The sequence below is a fragment of the Pristis pectinata genome, chromosome 10 (assembly GCF_009764475.1).
Source record: "Pristis pectinata isolate sPriPec2 chromosome 10, sPriPec2.1.pri, whole genome shotgun sequence".
NCBI classification, from domain to species: domain Eukaryota; kingdom Metazoa; phylum Chordata; class Chondrichthyes; order Rhinopristiformes; family Pristidae; genus Pristis; species Pristis pectinata.
The window spans coordinates 76539127-76558895 of NC_067414.1; the positions used below are offsets into that span (position 1 = coordinate 76539127).

At 45.2% G+C, this 19769-nt stretch overlaps 1 protein-coding gene across 4 annotated transcripts in view; it reads left to right on the forward strand.

The window, feature by feature from the left end:
- LOC127574825 (peroxidasin homolog) overlaps positions 1-19769 on the forward strand; it is a 203929-nt gene that overhangs the window by 144364 nt on the left and 39796 nt on the right. For all 4 annotated transcript variants that reach the window (XM_052024225.1, XM_052024224.1, XM_052024226.1 and 1 more), the window contains 3 exons: positions 520-636; positions 1375-1533; positions 2004-2116. In XM_052024225.1, the coding sequence (XP_051880185.1) occupies positions 520-636; positions 1375-1533; positions 2004-2116 (389 nt within the window). The remainder of the gene's footprint in view (positions 1-519; positions 637-1374; positions 1534-2003; positions 2117-19769) is intronic.

Below are 19769 nucleotides of genomic sequence, written 5' to 3' on the forward strand. Positions count from 1 at the left end.
CCAAGCCCATGCTGACCATCAAGGGCTAATCCTACCCTCACCCATTTTATTCTCCCCAACCCCCCCAAGATTCTGCCATTCATCTACAACCAAGGGAGAGTTTTTTGTGCCCAGTTATTCTACCAATCTACACATATTTGGGATGTGGGAGGACACTGAAGCATCCAGAAGAAACCAACATGATCACAGGCAGAACATGTACTTTCCATACAGAAAGTACCAAGGTTAGATTGAGACTCTGCCAGCTGCGACACTGCCACCCCAATGATGGTATAACCATTCACAATACTTCAAGTGTGGGCTAACCAACTTTTTTGATAACATCTATGTTTTCCAATTCTATCATTGCAAAAATGACATTAAGATGTTTGTTTGCTTTACCCACATTTAAATTGTAACTTTACTCTGCTTCAACATAGCTCACAATTCACAAACTTAGGACATTATTCTTTTTCTTCTTCTTCCCCCCCCCCCCCCCCCCCCCCAACCCCCATTATCCCCTCACCCTTTTGCCTGTAGCGCCACCTCAGTTTATAGTCTTGCCTGAAGATCGAGCAGTTGTGGAGGGACAAGGTGTAGAGTTCCACTGTGAGGCAGAGGGCAATCCTCCACCAACCATAGCATGGACTAAAGGAGGTATGGTTACTTGTAATATTATTCAATTCCAGGCTAAACAACTCGGTGCCCAAATAAAAAGAAAACAAATTCATCATTGTAACCAATGTTAGTTGCTTGGTGCCTGACTGTACTTGTTTTTCTCCCTTGCTGTTATTTGCTCTATGGAATAAAACTTGCACCCAAAACCTCTAAGATGTGTTTAGCTTCATTAACTGTAAAACTGGAAATTTTGTTTTTCCATCTTTGGGATTTATTATTCTAACGTGCATAATGGGCAATAATTTGGCAGAGTTTTAAGTGACTGTAGCCTTTTGCTATGTTTTTATGTTTAGCCATTTTTCATTGTTATTTTCCAAGTCCATACATTAAAAGTTATTTGCTTTTTGTTTTGTCAATTTCACTTCATCCAGTAGGTAGGGTTGAGTTAAAAATAATTTTGCTGTGTGCCTATTGTCCAGACATGAAAAGTGACCCAAAAGAAAGCACAAATTTATCCTCTTTCACTCTCCGTGCCTCTGTCTTTCGTACTTTATGGTGAGGGGGCTGATTGGTCTTGGATATAATTGCTTCAGATTTCCCAGTAAAAGAAAATCATTAAGGTATATATCTTGGAACATGAACTGTGGAAGCAGTATTTCACAGAACAATGTAAGCTTGCATTAAAGTATTTTTCTTAAATCTAATGCACTAATTTGTGCACTATTTTTCTAATCTGATCTGATATTGAGGTTAATGGAAATCTGCTTTTGTTTATAGGCAGTCCACTTCCTGGAGACCGGCGGCTTGTTATCCTATCTACAGGATCACTGAGGATTTCCAGAGTAGCCCTTCACGATCAGGGCCAGTATGAATGCCAGGCTGATAATATTGTTGGTGCCCGTCGAGTTGCTGTCCAGCTCACTGTACAGCGCCGAGGTACTCTACTGACCTAGTGCTACTGTACAAGTAAAATATCTGCCGTAAGTGTAAAGAAGCCTGTTGTCAGAGCAGATGTTTTTGAAAGATTTAATAGAATCTTAGTGAGGAAAGTTGTTAATTGACTTACTGTGTCACCCACCATGGCAGTTCCTACATTTGATATTACATTAGCAAATCAGAGGAAGCAGTATTAACAAATGAATGAAATCAGAAACTCTAGTTCTCTGCATAATTAGCTAAAATGTAAATAATCCACTCAGTCTATTGTAGACAACTCTGTGTGGTTATTACATGTGCATGCCCTGCCTTGCCTCAGAGGCTGAAGAAACGTTGGGCACAAATCAATTAACGAGGAATAAGTCTTGCTGGGAAGAGGTGATTGATGATTTGGGAAGGAAATTAAGGTTACCAGTCCCATATTTGAATCAAGCATTTAACTACTTTTCTCTCTCCTTAATTGCTTCTAGTATCGCTGGTCTTTACAAACACACCAGCTGACCTGACGGTTGCAGCTGGAACAGATGTGCGGATTCCCTGCAGCGCTCGAGGGGACCCTGAACCTACTGTAACTTGGAGTAAGGTGGGTGGCAATCTTTATGGAACTAAATTTGTTGCTAGGCCAGGAACACGCCAAAATAAGAACTGCACAAAAAAAATCTTGGCATTCAGAGGTACTTTTCTCATAGAAATAAAAGCATAATTGTGGGGAGAAAGTACTGAACAGTGCTCCTGAGTCAGCGGGTTGTGGGCCTACACTCTAATACAATGCAGGGGGATGCTGCATTGGCATTGGTGCCATCTTTCTGATGAGGTGCTCGGTGTTGACTCGTTAATAAACAGACATGAGAGGTTCCATGGCATTAGGATGAAGAACATTAAGGGAGTTAGAAGTAAAAACAGAATGACCTGTAAGTACTCCACAGGTCAGACAGCATTCTGTTGAGAGAGAAGCACAGATAAAGACCTCTTGTCCTGAAGGGAGTTATACAAATTCAGGTTTTGCTTGTACTGTTTTCGGAATGTTTGTTCCACTGATATGCAGTTGTAGATTCTGCACTAAACAGGATAATAGGATAAAGTTGTATTACTCCAGCAAGTATTAGTGAACAGTTCGGAAGCATCAGAAATGAGGTTGTGATTATCACTGAAGTATAGATTAAATATATCTGCAACAAGTAAAAGGAAACATTTTTACAACTGTTGCCAAGTGGAGAAAAAAATTGTAGCATTGAGCTACTATTGGGGAGAGTGATAAAAGGAAGAAAATATTGATATGCAAATAACTGTAGACCACTCTAACTTGGATAAACTACTCTTTTCATTTTCAGATTGCTTTCTAGAAAACTGAAAACACAAAAAGATGCTAAGATTGTATTAATGTGGGTTATTGAATTTATTGCAAGACTCATCTGACTAAAAATCTGGTTGTAATCTGAGGTGCATTGCTCATTTTGCATATGCAATGACTCATTTATCTTTTATTACTTTAGAAGTATTTAACCTAAATGTAAACCAAATAGTCACTTTATTTCAGATATCTTCACAAGATCCATATTTGTAAATTCCAAGGTTACTGAGGTACTGATATCTGGATCAGTTGGGAATGAACAGTATTAGGGCAGGCATAGGAGCAAGAACAAGCCCCCTCCAGGACTCCACCCTGGATGGATTTTTATTATATCCAGGAATATGTTTGATCTTTTTCTCATCATGTCCTCTGTTGTATAGTCAGCATTAGCTGAATACACAACAGCAAGATACTGAAGAAGCTGAAAACTTGACATAAAAGTCAAATCAAGCACCAGATATCAAGGGAAAAACAGAGTTGGCATTTCAATATGTTGACCAAATTTGGGGGGAAAAAAATGAGAGAAAAGTGTGCTTTAAGCTGCAATGCACAGAGTGAGGATTTGTGGGGGGGTGGGTGTAGGGGTGAAAGCTATGGTTTCTGATAGGGCAGAAGATAGAGATTAAATGATGAAAGGGATGATATAAAATGAAAAAAGTTGATGAAGGGATGAGCAAAGAAGCAAATGGTCATTTTGGACCTTTTTGCACCTTTCAAGAAAATGCTCTGTCTTTCTATTTTCTACCATAATGAATGACCTCATGTTTTTTCACGTAATATTCCATTTGCCATGCCTTTGTCCATTAAATATGACTCTTTATCTCCCTGAAGCCTCTCCACATCTTCCTTAAAATCTACACTGTCAATCAGTTTAGTATCATCAGAAAATGTGGTTACAACACCTTTGATCCTCTTGTCCAAATCTTTGATAGTGATTGTGATCAGTGGGGCCTCAGACAATCCCTGCAGTACCAGACTGTGCACGGCCTCCCAGTCCAAAAATGGCCTGTTTATTCCTACTGTTTTCTAACCTACAATCATCCTCAATCTATGCCAGCATATTGGTCTAACTTTGTTTAATTCTTGAGACAGAATTTAACATATTTAACAAACCTGATTTCCCTTTCATCAATTCATATTGACTCTGTCCAAACCGATTATTTTCTAAATGTCCTGCTGCCAATTCCATAATAATAGATTCTAGGACTTGCCCTACTCTCATGTCAGGCTAACTGTCTGTAGTGTTTTATTTTCTCTTCCCTCCTGGAGTAGTGGGGTTACATTCACTACCTTACAATTTGTGGCAGCCATTCTGCAAATGAAAGAATTTTGGAAGTAGACAATTGTGAATTCACTGTCTCCATAGCCAACTCTTTCAAAACCTTAGGATTCATGCCATTAGGTCATGTAAACATACAAATTAGGAGTAGCAGTAGGTCACTTGGCCCCTTGAGCCTGCCCTGCCATTCAATATGATCATGGCTGATCTCTGCTGGCCTCAACTCCTCTTCTGTGTCACTTCCCCATAAACCCTCAACTTCTTGATCGATCCACCTCCACCTCAAATGGCCTCCACTGCCCTCCGGGGTAGAGAATTCCAGAGATTCACTACCGTCCGAGAGGAGAAGTTTCTACACATCTGTTTTAAATGACTGGCCCTTTATTTGTGGCTATGTCTCCTTGTTTGTGACTTTCCCACAAGTGAGAACATCTACCCTGTCAAGCCCCCTTTAGGATCTTGTATCTTTGAATAATGTCATCCCTCATTCTTCTAAACTCCAAGGAACACAGACCAAAACCGTCTCGCCTCTCCTGATAGGACAACCCTCTCATCCCAGGAATTAGTCTAGTAGATGTCCCATGGAATGCTTCCAATGCTGTTATATCCTTTTTCATGTAATAGAACCAGAACGGTGTACAGTATTCTAGTTGTGGTTTCACTGACAGCCTGTACAACCATAACAAAGCCTCTCTTTTCTTAAACTCCAACCTCTTTGCAATAGAAGTCAACATGCCATTGCTTTCTTAATTCCTAGTTGGACCTGCCTGCTATCTTCGTGTGATTCATGTGTTAGATCACCTAGATTCCTCTGAAGTTCACTCATTTGCAGTCTCTCTCCATTTAGATAATCTGCCTTCTGATTCCTCTTAGTAAAGTGCATGACCCCACGCTTCTCCACATTAAACTCCATTTGCCAGGTTTTCGCCCATTCGCTCAGTCTATCTATGTGCTTTTGCAGAATCGCAATGTCCTCATCGCAACACGCCCCTCCACCTATGTTCACATCATTGGCTGATCAAGTTGACTAATAAGATCATAGCTCAACACCACATTCTGTCTACCCACAGTAAACTCCAACTGCCCTCCTCCCCCAGCAAGAATCCATCAACACTTGCCTTAAAAGTGTTCAAAGATTCTAATTCTATTAGCTTTCAAGGAAGAGAGTTCCAAAGACTTGCTGCCATCTGGGAAAATCTCACTTCATCTTTGTTTTAAGTGCGTATTAGTTCTAGATTCTCCCACAAGAGGAAGTGTCTCCTCCACATCCACTTTCTCAAGTCCCCTCAGGATCTTGTATACTTCAATCAACTGCCCACTCATTTTTCTAAACTACAGCAGAAACAAGCCTAGCCTGTCTAATCTAACCCTGCCTATTCCAGCATTAGTTCAGCAAACCTTCACTGAACTGCTTCCAACACATTAACATCTTTCTTGTGTACACAGAAGTTGTCTTGTCCATGGTTTATACAATTTGAGCAAAACCTCTCTACTTGTTTATTCAGCTCTCTTTAGCAAGGTAAACATTGTTAGCTTTCCTAATTACTGGCTGTTTACTAGCCTCATCTGAATTGTGTATGAGCACACCAGATCCCTCTGCATCTGAGAGCTTTCCAGTCTCTCACCATTTAATTAACGTGCCTTTTTGTGGCAAAATGGACAATTTCACAACTATAATTTATTTGCTAAATCTTTGCCCTCTAACTTAACCTATTTTACCTTTTTTAGCTCCTGTGAACCCTCTTCATAACTTACTTTCCAACCTGTCTTTCTCATTGGCAAACTTATCATGTAGCTTCTGTGTCTTCATCCAAATCATTTATACAAATTGTAAAAAAATAATTGATCCCTGTGGTACATCACCTGTTGTATTTTGCCAACCAGAAAAAGACCCATTTATTCTATTGTAGGCCAGCCAATCTTCTATCCATGTCAATGTGTTACATCGTATTTTCCATGATAAACTTTGATGCAGCACCTTATCAAATGCCTTTTGTAAATCTTAGTACATTCCCTGATTTCCCCTTTATGCTCAGCATATTTTACTTCTTAACTCTAATAAGTTGGACAAACTTGATTTCCCTATCACAAAACTCACGTTGAGTTTGCTTGTTCCTTGAAGTTTTCTGGGTGTCCTAATATCGTGTCTTGATTAGCTTCTAACATTTTTAAGATGATAGATATTAAGTTAATTGGTACTGTATGTAATTTCCTGCTATCTGTTTCCTCTCTTTTTGAATAAAGGATTACTTTTGTGAATTCATTAGCTTTCAGTCCCATTTTCTTTTTTTTCTTTTTAATTCTAATGTCTTTCCTTATTCACTCTAAACTTGTTGTTCTCCACTTCCCAAGAGATTTTCTGCATCATCTTCTGTTAAGATCACACAAATTTGCTTAATTTCTCTCCCATTTCTTTATTCCCCAATGTAATTTCTCCTACCTCGGCCTGTAGGTGACCCACACAAAGCTCCTTTTTGAATATTTATAGAAGCTTTAGCAATCTGCTTTTGTGTTTTTTTGAGGTTACTTTTAAATTATACTCTCCCTTATCAATTTCTTGGCCTTTTGATGAAATGTAAAATTTTCATAATCCTGGGCTTTAGATTCCTTTTGACAATGTGAAAGTCTTTGACATAATATTATCTTTAACTCCTCTGGACAACTTTCCCTGCTTTTATGTACAGAACAGTTTTTAGAATCTGAGTCAGTGGACCAGCATCACCCTTGAGTTTTTATTTTAGCTCCTGGTTCCAAGTAATCTTCAGGACCTCCTACCTTCTCATTTTAATGTTGTTGGTCCCAACGTAGATTACAGCAATTAGATTCTGCCCTTCCCTTTGCATTACCCTTTGAAGCCCAGTGCATCTGCTTATAATATAGGGAATAGGAGAGGCACAATGTTAATTATTAGGTCATCTTGTAATTATCCCAGTGCATTCGAAGATACACAACTGCAGTGGATTACTTTGGTTCACAGGAACTTTGATAATGTACCAATAGATGGGGTCAATTACTGTAGATTTAGTTTTTTGGCATTCAAATTTGTGTAGTTAAAAGAAATCTTGCATCATATTTTATCTGTGACAGGTCATCACAAAAAGTGAGGGAAATGTTAAAACTAAAGCAGCTCAATTAAGTCCAATTAGTAGGTATAAAGATGCAGCTAAGAAATGTGAAGAAAATGATAGTAATGTAGCCGAACGCAACACGTTGCTGAAAGGAAGACTCAGAGACGTGGAGGCTGAACCGGAGCACAGTTTACTGTAACAAGCAAAACGCGCGCGCAAAAGTACCCGAGAGCCTCTCCGGCGGATGTGATTTAAGATTCCTGCCGGAAGGCCCGCCCCCGCAGTTAGTCTACGATGCACTCCTGTGCGTCCACCCGCCGCCGCCGATGGCGGTTCGAGTCCCGTGAGTACGGGCCGTTATACCACTCCCCACAGAAACGTCCATTGGGGTCGTGGGACCCCCAGTCTGTGTGTCCCTCTTGGGTGGCCTGCTCCGCTGGCGCGGTGAGGGTACCTTCACCGGCTGCTCAATGTCCAAATGCGCCGGTTTGAGGCGGTCCACTGTGAAAGTCTCCTCGCAGCCACCCACCTCCACGACACACGTAGATCCGTTGTGCCAGATCACCTCGAAGGGTCCTTCATACAGCCTCTGTAGAGGTGACTTGTGCATGCCCCTGCAAATGAAAACGTACTCACAGTCCGGGAGGTCCTTACGGATAAAGGACGGTTTAGTGCCACGTCTGGAGGTCGGAACCGGTGCCAGGGTCCCTACCTTGTCCCACAGCCTCGTCAGCACTTCTGCCGGTGTCCCTGCTGGACCTTGGGCCTCTGGCACGAACTCGCCCGGAACCATCAGGGGAGTGCCGTAGACCAACTCCGCCAAGGAGGTGCCCAGGTCCTCCTTGGGGACCGTGCGGATGCCCAGTAAAACCCAGGGGAGCTCATCTATCCAGTTGGGCCCTCTGAGGCGCGCCATCAGGGCTGACTTGAGGTACCTGTGGAACTGCTCGACCAAACCGTTGGACTGTGGGTGGTACGCCGTGGCGTGATGTAACCGGGTGCCCAGGAGCTGCGCCAGTGCTGTCCACAAACCCAACGTGAACTGTGCCCCTCTGTTGGAGGTGATGTCCACTGGGAGTCTGAACCTGGCGATCCAGTTTGCGATGAGCATCCTGGCGCAGGATTCGGTGGACGTGTCTGCTAGCGGCACGGCCTCTGGCCATCTGGTGAACCTGTAAACCATGGTAAAGATATACCTGGCGCCCCGGGAGACAGGCAGGGGACCGACGATGTCCACGTGGATGTGCCGAAACCTCCCGAGCGTCAGCTGGAACTGCTGGAGGGGGGCTTTCACATGCCACTGGACTTTGGCGGTCTGGCAGTGTACACAGGTCCTGGCCCAGTGTCCGACCTGCTTGTGCAAACCATGCCAAACAAATTTGTCCGCTACCAGTTTGATAGACGCCCAGATGGATGGGTGGGCCAGGCCGTGTAGCGTGTCGAGCACTCGTCGCCTCCATGCTGCTGGTCTGCCAAGGTCTGCCAGTAGACGTGTCACACAGGAGCCGAACCACTGTCAGGCCGACGGGGACGTCCTCCAACTGGAGTCCTGAAACAGCGGTGCGGTAGGCCGGGATCTCGGTGTCTGCCTGCGCCAGCACCATGTAGTCGATCCCTGGGGCTGAGGTGGTCACTGAGTGGATGTGGGGGCAGGACAGCATGTCGGCGACCACGTTGTTCTTCCCTGCGATGTGGCAGACATCTGTGGTGAACTCCGAAATAAAGGAGATGTGCCTGTGCTGCCGAGCTGACCATGGGTCCGATACCTTTGCAAGGGCGAAGGTGAGGGGCTTGTGGTCTGTATATGGTGAAATCCCTTCCTTCGAGGAAATACCAGAAGTGCCGGATAGCCAGGTAGAGCGCTAGCAACTCCCTGTCGAAAGCGCTGTACTTAGCCTCCAGTGGTCGCAGGTGTCGGCTGAAAAAGGCGAGCGGTCGCCACTTGCCCTCGACGAGCTGCTCCAGGACTCCGCCGACTGCCGTGTCGGAAGCATGGACTGTGAGCACCGTGGGTACATCGACTCTCGGGTGTACTAGGAGGGCTGCCTTCGCCAACGCCTCTTTGGCCCGCTCGAAAGCCTCCATTGACTCTGCATCCCATGCCACCTCTTTGGCCTTGCCAGCCATCAGACCGAACAAGGGTATCATGATACGCGCCACCACTGGCACGAAACGATGGTAGAAATTTACCATCCCCACAAACACTTGCAGGCCCTTGACTGTGCTGGGTTTGGGAAACTGGCAGAGGGCGTGGACCTTGTCCGGTAGAGGGGCGGGTCCGTGCTGGTTGACCCTGTGGCCCAAGAAGTCGACCTCCATCAGCCCGAACTGGCACTTTGCCAGGTTGATTGCCAGTCCATGGTCACTCAAGTGCTGACAGAGTTGGCGCAAATGTGCCACGTGGTCTTTGCGTGACTTGCTGGCCACCAGGATATGGTCCAGGTAGATGAGGACGAAATCCAAGCCTCGCCCCACCGAGTCCATAAGCCTCTGGAAAGTCTGGGCGGCGTTCTTGAGGCCGAAAGGCATCCTTAGGAATTCGAGCAACCTGAAGGGGGTGATGAAGCCTGTCTTGGGCACATTGTCGGGGTGCAAGGGGATCTGATGGTAACCCCGGACCAGATCGATTTTAGAAAAGATGGTTGCCCCGTGGAGGTTCGCCGTGAAATCCTGGATGTGGGGCACCAGGTATCGGTCGGCGGTTGTGACGTCGAGTCTCCTGTAGTCCCTGCAGGGCCTCCAACCTCCTGCGGACTTGGGCACCATGTGCAGCGGAGATGCCCAAGGACTGGCCGAGTGGCGGATGATCCCCATCTCCTCCATCTTCCGGAACTCCTCCTTGGCGAGGTGGAGCTTGTCGGGTGGGAGCCTACGGGCTCGGGCGTGCAGTGGTGGTCCTTGTGTGGGGATGTGGTGCTGCACGCCGTGCTTGGGACCGGTAGTGGAGAACTGTGAGGTGATGATGGAGGGGAAATCCGCCAGCACCCTGGCGAACTCGTCACCCGAGGGTATGATGGAGTCTAGGTGGAGGGCCGGGAACTGGGCTTCTCCGAGCTGGAAGGTTTGGAACGTCTCGGCATGGACCAAACGCCGGCCCTTCAGGTCGACCAGAAGACGGTTGGCCCGTAGGAAATCCACCCCTAGTAAAAGCCGTGACACTGCTGCTACCGTGAAGGTCCAGGTGAAACAGCTGGGGCCAAAACGCAGCGGGATGGTACACGAGCCATACGTCCAGATGGTGGTGCCGTTCGCAGCTGTGAGGTCAGGGCCTGGGGCCACGTTACGGGTGTCCATGTTCGAAGGGGGAAGGACTCTGATTTTGGCCCCGGTGTCCACCAGGAAATGTCGCCCAGAGTGTTGGTCCCAAAGGAACAGGAGGCTGTCGCGATGGCCAGCCGTCGAAGCCACTAGCAACGGCTGGCCCCAGCATTTCCCAGAAAGGCTCACGGTGGACAGCAGCGGCACGCGTTTGACCCCCATCTCTGATGGTAAAAACACCATTGATCCGAACCCTCATCCTTGTCCCCCGTGGGTCTCAGTGGCTTCGGTTGTGGGGTCTTGGCCTTAGGCTGCGTGGTCGTGGTTAGGCAGATGGAAGCCGCTCCGCACTGCTTACTCTGCCACAAAATGTCCACCCTGGCCCCGAGGCTGCGCAGGTCGCTGAAATCTTCACCCGCGAGGAGGAGACGAATGTCCTCCGGCATTTGCTCAAGGAACAACTGCTCGAATAAAAGGCAGGGCTTACGGCCATCCATGAGTGCCAGCTTGTCGTCCATCAACTCGGATGGCTTGCGGTCGCCCAGGCCATCCATGTGCAGAAGCCGCGAGGCTCATTCGCGGCGGGAGAGTCCGAAAGTGCGGATGAGGAGCACCTTGATCTTAGCGTACCTGTCGTCCGTTGGTGGCTGGTGCAGGAAGTCGATGATCCAGCCCATCGTGTCCTGGTCGAGCACGCTGACCATGTAGTAGTACAGCGTGGCATCGGCTGTAATGCCTCTGATACTGAACTGGGCCTCAGCCTGCTCGAACCAAACATGGGGCTAAGCGGCTCAGAAAGTCGGGAGCTTGAGCGAGACTGCATTGTGCGAGTTGTTGGAATTCATGTCGAGGGTTCCAGATGCCATCTGGAAGCGTCGGGGTCACCAAATGTAGCCAAACGCGACACATTGCTGAAAGGAAAACTCAGAGACGTGGAGGCTGAACCAGAGCACCCTTTACTGCAACAAGCAAAACGCGCGCGTGCGCAGAAGTACCCGAGAGCTCCTCCGGCGGACGTGACATAAGATTCCTGCCGGAAGGCCCGACCCACAGTTAGTCTACGACGTGCTCCTGCGTGTCCGCCAATGGCGGTTTGAGTCCCATGAGTACAGACCGCTACAGTAATTCCAAAATAAAAAACAAATAACATCCAAGGTTTATCAAGGCTAAAATGGTGATGTTTTTGCCAGTTTAGGAGAAGGATGGTTTGGGCAATTTAGTCTCTTACCAGATACAGGTGCACCTGTGGTTGAAAATAAGCAAACGGCAGCCACAGTAAGTTATTACTGTATGCTAGTCTTCTCAGGAGAAGGGAAAGGTGATGTGCCAGGTGTCAGATGAAAATCGAGATTAAATCAGGCAGGGGACCTGATGAGTCCTTTGCCAAATGCGAAAGGAGAAATTGAGAGTCCAGACCGTCAGACTTCCAATGTCGTGATGATTTCCACCCCAAGCTTTAAAAGGAGATAAGTGGGTTGTAGGCACTTCAATCATCTTCCAAACTGCCTCAGTTGAGGAATTGTCACCTTGCATTAGCAATCTGTCAATCTCCAAACTCTCAGATGGATACAATGGGAAATTATAGAAAGATTAATTAAGTAGTAATGTATGTTACATGAAGGACAAGAATGACTGAACACTTAGACAAATGAGCTGAACAGTGATGGGTTCAGTTCAACATGTCTAAAATGATTGAATCTTTTGAGAGCATAATGAGTAGGTCACATCTAACCAACTCGTTGAATTTTTTGAAAGAGTAATGTAGTAAATAAAACAAAAGGTCTGTAGATATTTTTAGGATTCCAGAAGACAATTGAAACGTTTCCATGCTAATGATTGTCAGAAAAAAATGAAAGCGTGCAGGATCGGAGATGTTGGGCTAGAAATTCTGTTGCATTGCCATCTCACCGTAATCAGAAAATTAATTGCCAAAAGTGTGTTTAGCAGCTTTGAAAAGCTATCATCTTATCCTTTTGTTGATGCACTGAGCATAGAAACAGCTGGGCATGTAGTAGTGACATCAATCATGTTGCTGACATGATATTTTGGGACAAATGGGTATATTGAAAGTGGCATGGGTCATGAATATACAAACAACCTAGTGCATGCTTTAAGATATGCTAAAGGGCCAATTCCCTGCCTGAGTTACTGTCAGGTAGCCTGGTGAAGTAACAAGGTTTGGAGTCATCCGGATGCCCCTGATGTCTTCCATCTCAAAGATAAGTCGTGCTTTTCTCTGCACTATCACAGATACCCACAGATAACTGGTGTATTATCTGTTCCATTAACCACTGGTCAAAGATAAATCTGCCTCAACAATTTTGTGCTCTATGATTTCCATCAGTGATTGGAGACCTATCTGCAACATTCGTGTTTCCATTCAGAACTTTGTACCCCATGGACATAACTGTGCAGAAAGTTGTGGACTAGGCTTCTGAATCTGCACAACTCATTGCACATTATGCACTCGATGAAAACACCCGCCTACGTCCCTGGAAGTGCTGAGGCTTTCCTGCACAGCACTAATTGGCAGCACATGGGTTAGTTTGTCCCCTACAAATCTATACTGGGATTTCAGCTGCTTGCTATATTTATCAATGACTCAAATAAGAGTTTTCTTTTTATATAAGAATCAGAATCAGGTTTATTATCACTGACATATGTTATGAAATTTGTTGTTTCACAACAGCAGTACAGTGCAAGACATAAAAATTACTATAGGTTACAAAAATAAATAGTGCAAAAGAGGAGTAACGAGGTAGTGTTCATGGACTGTTCAGAAATCTGATGGTGGAGGAGAAGAAGCTGTTCCTAAAATGTTGAGTGTGGGTCTTCAGGCTCCTATACCTCCTCCCTGATGGAAATAACGCAAAGAGGTCATGTCCCGGTTGGTGTGGGTCCTTAATGATGGATGCTGCCTTCTTGAGGCACCGCCTCTTGAAGATGTCCTCGATGGCGGGGAGGGCTGTGCCCATGATGCAGCCATCTGAGTCTACAACCCTCTGTGGCCTTTTTCAGTCCCGCACATTGAAGCCTTCATACCATGGCAGGGGAGTCTAGAACTAGAGAACTCAGGTTTAAGGTGAGAAGGAAGAAATTTAAAGGAGATCTGAGGGGTAAGTTTTTCCACACACACAGGGTGGTGAATATCTGAATAAACTGCCAGAGGAGGTAATGGAGGCAGAAACTGTGGCAATGTTTCATGGGTATTTGGACAGCTACTTGGATAGGAAAGGTATAGAGGGAAGCAGGCAAATGGGATTAGCGTAGATGGGCAATACAGTCGGCATGGACGGTGGGCCAAAAGGACCCACTTCTGTTTTGTATGTTCTGTGATTCTATGATAAGTTTGCTGATGACACCAGGTTGATCAGCACAGTTTATGGGAGGAGAAGATTGCTTCAAAAGATGAAATAAAACAAAAAATGTTGTAATTACACAGCATATCAGGCAGTATTTGTGGAGAAAGAAATGGGGTTTATGTTTCAGGGTGACTCAGTATTTAAATCAAATGGAGAAAAATTAAAACTTGATTATTTTTGTTCAGGAAGGTATTAAAAGGTGTGAGGAAATGGCAGGTAAATGGAGTAATAATACAAATTTCACTTCAGGGTCATTCTGAAGATCATTCTGATAAAGGGACTTCAACCTGGAACACCAACTATGTTTCTCTTCCCACAGATGCAGCCTAACCTATTCAGTATTTCCAATATTTTCTGAGTTTTAATTTTAGATTTCCAGGATCTGCAGTTTTTATTTGATTCCCACATTAACTGAGTGATTGAATGGGCTACTCTGGTTCCTGCAGAAGAATGTACAGGTCATTGCAATCCACCTAGCCAGTTTGAAAGTTTAATAAATCACCAATTTTTTTTAATGTTTTGTGCTCTTTGGTTTATTTTACCAGTATGCATAAGACGGAAGTTTTCCTCTTCCATAACATTTTTTAACCTTAGTTATTTTCTTTCTTCTCTCCTTTGGTGACATGAAATTCTTACTGAAAGTTTAAATGTGTTTTTCATTCCTCCTATTCAAAACCTCTTACTTCCACTACTTGGTGCTCACTTAGTGGACTTCTGGTTCTTGCTGCATCTATTGATATTGGTTTATTATTGCCACTTGTACTGAGGTACAGTGAAAAACTTGTCTTGTATACTGATCGTACAGGTCAATTCATTACACAGTGCAGTTACATTGAGTTAGTAAAGACTGCATTGATGTAGTACAGGTAAAAACAGTAACAGTACAGAGTAAAATATCACAGCTACAGAGAAGGTGCAGTACAATAAGGTGCAAGGTCATAACAAGGTAGATCGTGAGGTCAGAGTCCATCTTATTGTATAAGGGAACCGTTCAATAGTCCTATCACAGTGGGGTAGAAGCTGTCCTTAAGTCTGGTGGTACGTGCTCTCAGGCTCTGGTATCTTCTACCTGATGGAAGAGGAGAGAAGGGAGAATGACCTGGGTGGGTGGGGTCTTTCTATTATGGTAATACATTACCGAGGAATAAGTTTTCCCATTCCAGGCCTCCAGCAATCGGCGCCTGCTCAAATCATTGACTGGTTGATTGACTCTCACTGGTGGCAGTGGCAGAGGTCAATATCAAATCCATTCATAAACATCCTTCCAGTGCAAGCATCTGGCTTTGAGCAACACAAGACAATACTTATCCCCAAAGCAGCACTGGTGTAAAAAGTTTTAGTCATTGGTTTTAACTGTACTTTTTGATGGTTTTTCCATTACTGTAATCTCAGAGTTCTCTCCGTCATACCTCACTATGCAATCTAAGTATTGTGATTTCAATGAAGCAAGCTTCAGTTCTTTGCTTCTGGTTGCTATCTGGTATTGCTAGTTGATTTACTATTGTCACATGTACTGAGCAAAAAGCTTTTTGTTTGCATGGAAGAACCATCCAGACTGATCATTCCATACATAAGTACATCTAGGTAGTACAAAATGGGGGAAAAATACAGAATGCAGAATATAGTGTTACAGTTACAGACAAAGTGCAGTGCAGGTAGACAAATAAAGTGCAGTGATGAGGTAGATTGAGAGATCAAGTCTTCATCTCTCTCATATAATGTAAGACGTGTGTTCAAGAGTCTTTAACAGCAGGGTAGAAGCTGTCCTTGAGCCTGCTGGTGTGTGTTCTCAAGCTTTTGTGTCTTCTGCCCGATGGGAGAAGAAAGAATGACCGGAGTGGGGCGAGTCTTTGGTTAGGTTGGCAGCTTTCCCGAGGCAGTGGGAAGTGCAGACAGAGTCGATGAGGGGAGGCTGGTTTTCGTAATAGACTAGGTTGTGTTCACAACTCTGCAATTTCTTGAGGTCTTGGGCAGAGCAGCTGCCATGCTGAGCTGTGATACATCCAGATAGGATGTTTTCTCTTGTGCATCTATAAAAATTGGTGAGCATCACTGGGGACACACCACATTTCCTTAGCCTTCTGAGGAAGCAGAGGTGTGGTGTGCTTTCTTGGCAATGTGTCAGTGGCTGGACCAGGACAAATTGTTGGTGATATTTACACCTCAGAACTTGAAGCTCTCAAGCGTCTCCAGCTCGGCACCACTGATACAGTCAAGGGTGTGTACTCCAACATGCTTCCTGAAGTGAATGACCAGCTCTTTTGTTTCACTGACATTGAGGAAGAGGTTGTTGTCTTGCACCATATCACTAGGCTCTCTATCTTCTTCATTAGGGCTTACATGCCATAACGGGCTACAAGACGAAGTTGGGCTGCATAGCTAACAGCAGTACATCCCTTCCTGATGAACATAACGCATTCTCTGCGTTTTGAACAAAAGGGAAGTGGATTGTCACCATCCACCCTGACAGCCACCAATGCAGCTGAGCCTATGATCACAGTGGAGGATGTAAGATCGGTCTTCTGGAGAGTGAACACGAGGAAAGCACCTGGCCCAGATGGTGTCCCAGGCTGCGTGTGTTGATCAGCTGGCAGAAGTATTTGGGGACATATTCAACCTCTCCCTGCTTCAATCTCAGGTTCCCTCCTGTTTTAAGAAGACCACTATCATCCCGGTACCAAAGAAAAGCAAGGTAACATGCCTCAATGACTACCGACCAGTGGCTCTGACATCCATGATTATGAAGTGCTTTGAGAGGTTGGTCATGGCACGCATCAACTCCAGCCTCCCAGACAACCTGGACCCATTACAATTCACCTATCGGCGAAACAGATCTACAGTGGATGCCATCTCCCTGGCCTTACACTCATCTCTGGAGCATCTGGACAGTAAAGACACATACATTAGACTATTGTTTATTGACTACAACTCTGCCTTCAATACAATAATTCCAAACAAGCTTGTCACCAAGCTCCAAGACCTAGGACTCAACACCTCGCTCTGTAACTGGATCCTTGACTTTCTAACAAACAGACCGCAATCAGTGAGGATAGGCAGCAATACCTCCGACATGATTATTCTCAACACTGGTGCCCCACAAGGCTGTGTCTTCAGCCCTCTACTATACTCTCTATACACTCACGACTGTGTGGCCAGATTCTGCTCTAACTCCATCTACAAGTTTGCAGATGATACCACTGTTGTAGACTGTATCTCAAACAGCGATGAGTCGGAGTACAGGAAGGAGATAGAGAGCTTAGTGGAATGGTGTCATGACAACAACCTTTCCCTCAATGTTAACAAAACAAAAGAGCTGGTCATTGACTTCAGGAAAGGGGGCGGTGTACATGCACCTGTCTACATCAATGGTGCTGAAGTCGAGAGGGTTGAGAGCTTCAAGTTCCTGGGAGTGAATATCACCAACAACCTGCCCTAGTCAAATCACGTAGATACCACGGCCAAGAAAGCTCGCCAGCGCGTCTACTTCCTCAGGAGGCTAAAGAAATTTGGTTTGTCCCCTTTGACTCTCACCAACTTTTACCGATACACCATAGAAAGCATCCTGTCTGGATGTATCATGGCTTGGTATGGCAACTGCTCTGCCCAAGACCGCAAGAAGCTGCAGAGAGTTGTGGACACAGCCCAGTGCATCACAGACACCAGCCTCCCCTCCTTGAACTCTGTCTTTACCTCTCGTTGTCTTGGTGTAGCAGCCAGCATAATCAAAGACCCCACCCACCCGGGACATTCTCTCTTCTCTCCTCTTCCATCAGGTAGAAGATATAGGAGCCTGAGGGCATGTACCACCAGACTTAAGGACAGCTTCTGCCCCACTGTGATAAGACTATTGAATGGTTCCCTTATACAATGAGATGGACTATGACCTCACGATATACCTTGTTGTGACCTTGCACCTTATTGCACTGCACTTTCTCTGTAGCTGTGACACTTTACTCTATACTGTTATTGTTTTTTACCTGTACTACATCAATGCACTCTGTACTAACTCAATGTAACTGCACTGTGTAATGAATTGATCTGTACGATCGATTTGTAAGACAAGCTTTTCACAGTACCTCGGTCCAAGTGACAATAATAAACTAATACTAATACCAATGTACTCTGTCTCATTGTTGTTTAAGATCTGGCCCTCTGCAAATTTGTAAATGGAATGAGAGTAGAATCTGGCCACATAGGGAGTAAAGCAAGTGGCTGAGGACACAGCCTTGTTGAGGTTAATCGTGTCGGAGGTGTTGCTGCCTATCCTTACTGATTGTGGTCTGTTGGTCAGTAAGTCAATGCTCCAGTTGCGAGTGGTGGGGGTGACACTGAGTCCTAGGTCTAGGAGTTTGGAGATGAGTTTCTTTAGAATTATGGAATTGAAAGCAGAGCTGTAGTTAATAAATAGGAGTCTAATGTAGGTGTCTTTGTTACCCAGATGTTCCAGAGATGAGTGTAGGGCCAGGGAGATGGCATACATTGTGGACCTGTTTCAACAGTAGGCAAATTGCAGTGGGTCAAGGTTGTCTGGGAGACTGGAGCTGATGCGTGCCATGACCAGCCTCTTGAAACACTTCATGATGATGGATGCCAGAGCCACTGGGTGATAGTCATGAAGGCACATTACCGTGTTTTTCTTTGGTCCTGGGATGATAGTGGTCTTAAAACAGTTGGGAACCACAGATTGGAATAGGGAGAGGTTAAAGAGGTCTGCAAGTACTCCCACATTCTGATCCACATAGGATCTGAGGACATGGCCGGGGACTCCATCCAGGCCAGATGCTTTCTGCGGGTTCACTCTCGGGAAGGCTGGCCTGATGTCTATGACGGTGACCGTGGTACAGGTGTTTTGGAGGCTCTCAGGGTGGGTAGTGTCATTTCATTGACCTTCTGTTTGAAATGTGCATAGAGTGCATTGAGCTCATCAGGAAGGGTTGTGTTGTTGCCAGTGATACATTCCAATTTTTCTTTTGTAGTCCCTTATGGCATGCAAGCCTTGCCACAACTGACGGCTGGTCTGGGACTCTAGTTTGGTCTATTGGCTTCCCTGATACCTTTACAAAGGTCGTACCTAGATTTTCTGTATAGCTCAGGGTTGTGCAATTTGAATGCCTCAGACCTGGACAGTGGATCTCTCTGTTGATCCATGATTTCTGGTTGGGAACACTCAGATTGACTTCTCTGGTACACAGTCCTCTGCACACTTGCTGATGAAGTATATGACGGCAGTGACATACTCATTTAGATTGGCCACTGAGTCCTTCAATATGGACCAGTCCACTGACACGAAGCAGTTGCGTAGAAGCTCATGTAAATTTTCAGACCAGCACTGTATGACTTTCTGTACCAGATCCTCGCATTTCTGTTTGTAAGCAAGGAGAAGGATCATGGCCTGATGGTCTGATTTTCCAAAGTGTGGGCAGGGGATGGATTGGTAGGTGTCTTTGGTTGAGTCACAGTGGTTGAGGGTGTTTGGGCCCCTGTTGGGAAAGGAGATGGGCTGGTAGTATTTTGGTAGCACATTCTTGAAGTTGGTCTGGTTGAAGTCCTCGGCTTTGATGAACAAAGCCTCAAGGTACACCGTTTCAAGGCTATTGATTGCGGTGTATAGTTCATTGAATGCAAGCTTCACATCTGCCTGGAGTGGGATGTAGACTGCTGCTAGGATAGCTGAAGTGAATTCCCACAGCAGGTAGTATGAGTGCAAGTCTGGTGAGCAGGAGTTCATCAGGGCCATCACATCCGAGCACCATGAGGAGTTAATTAGGATAACTTATTAAGGTGTACTCATCAGTATTGTTCCATGGCAAGTTTAATACTATAATAGAGTAAAACTCCAATAATCTGCTATCTGACTATTTCAAAATGCTGATGGTTCAGCATCTGGCTCAGTGATGTTTTGGTATTGGTTTATTATT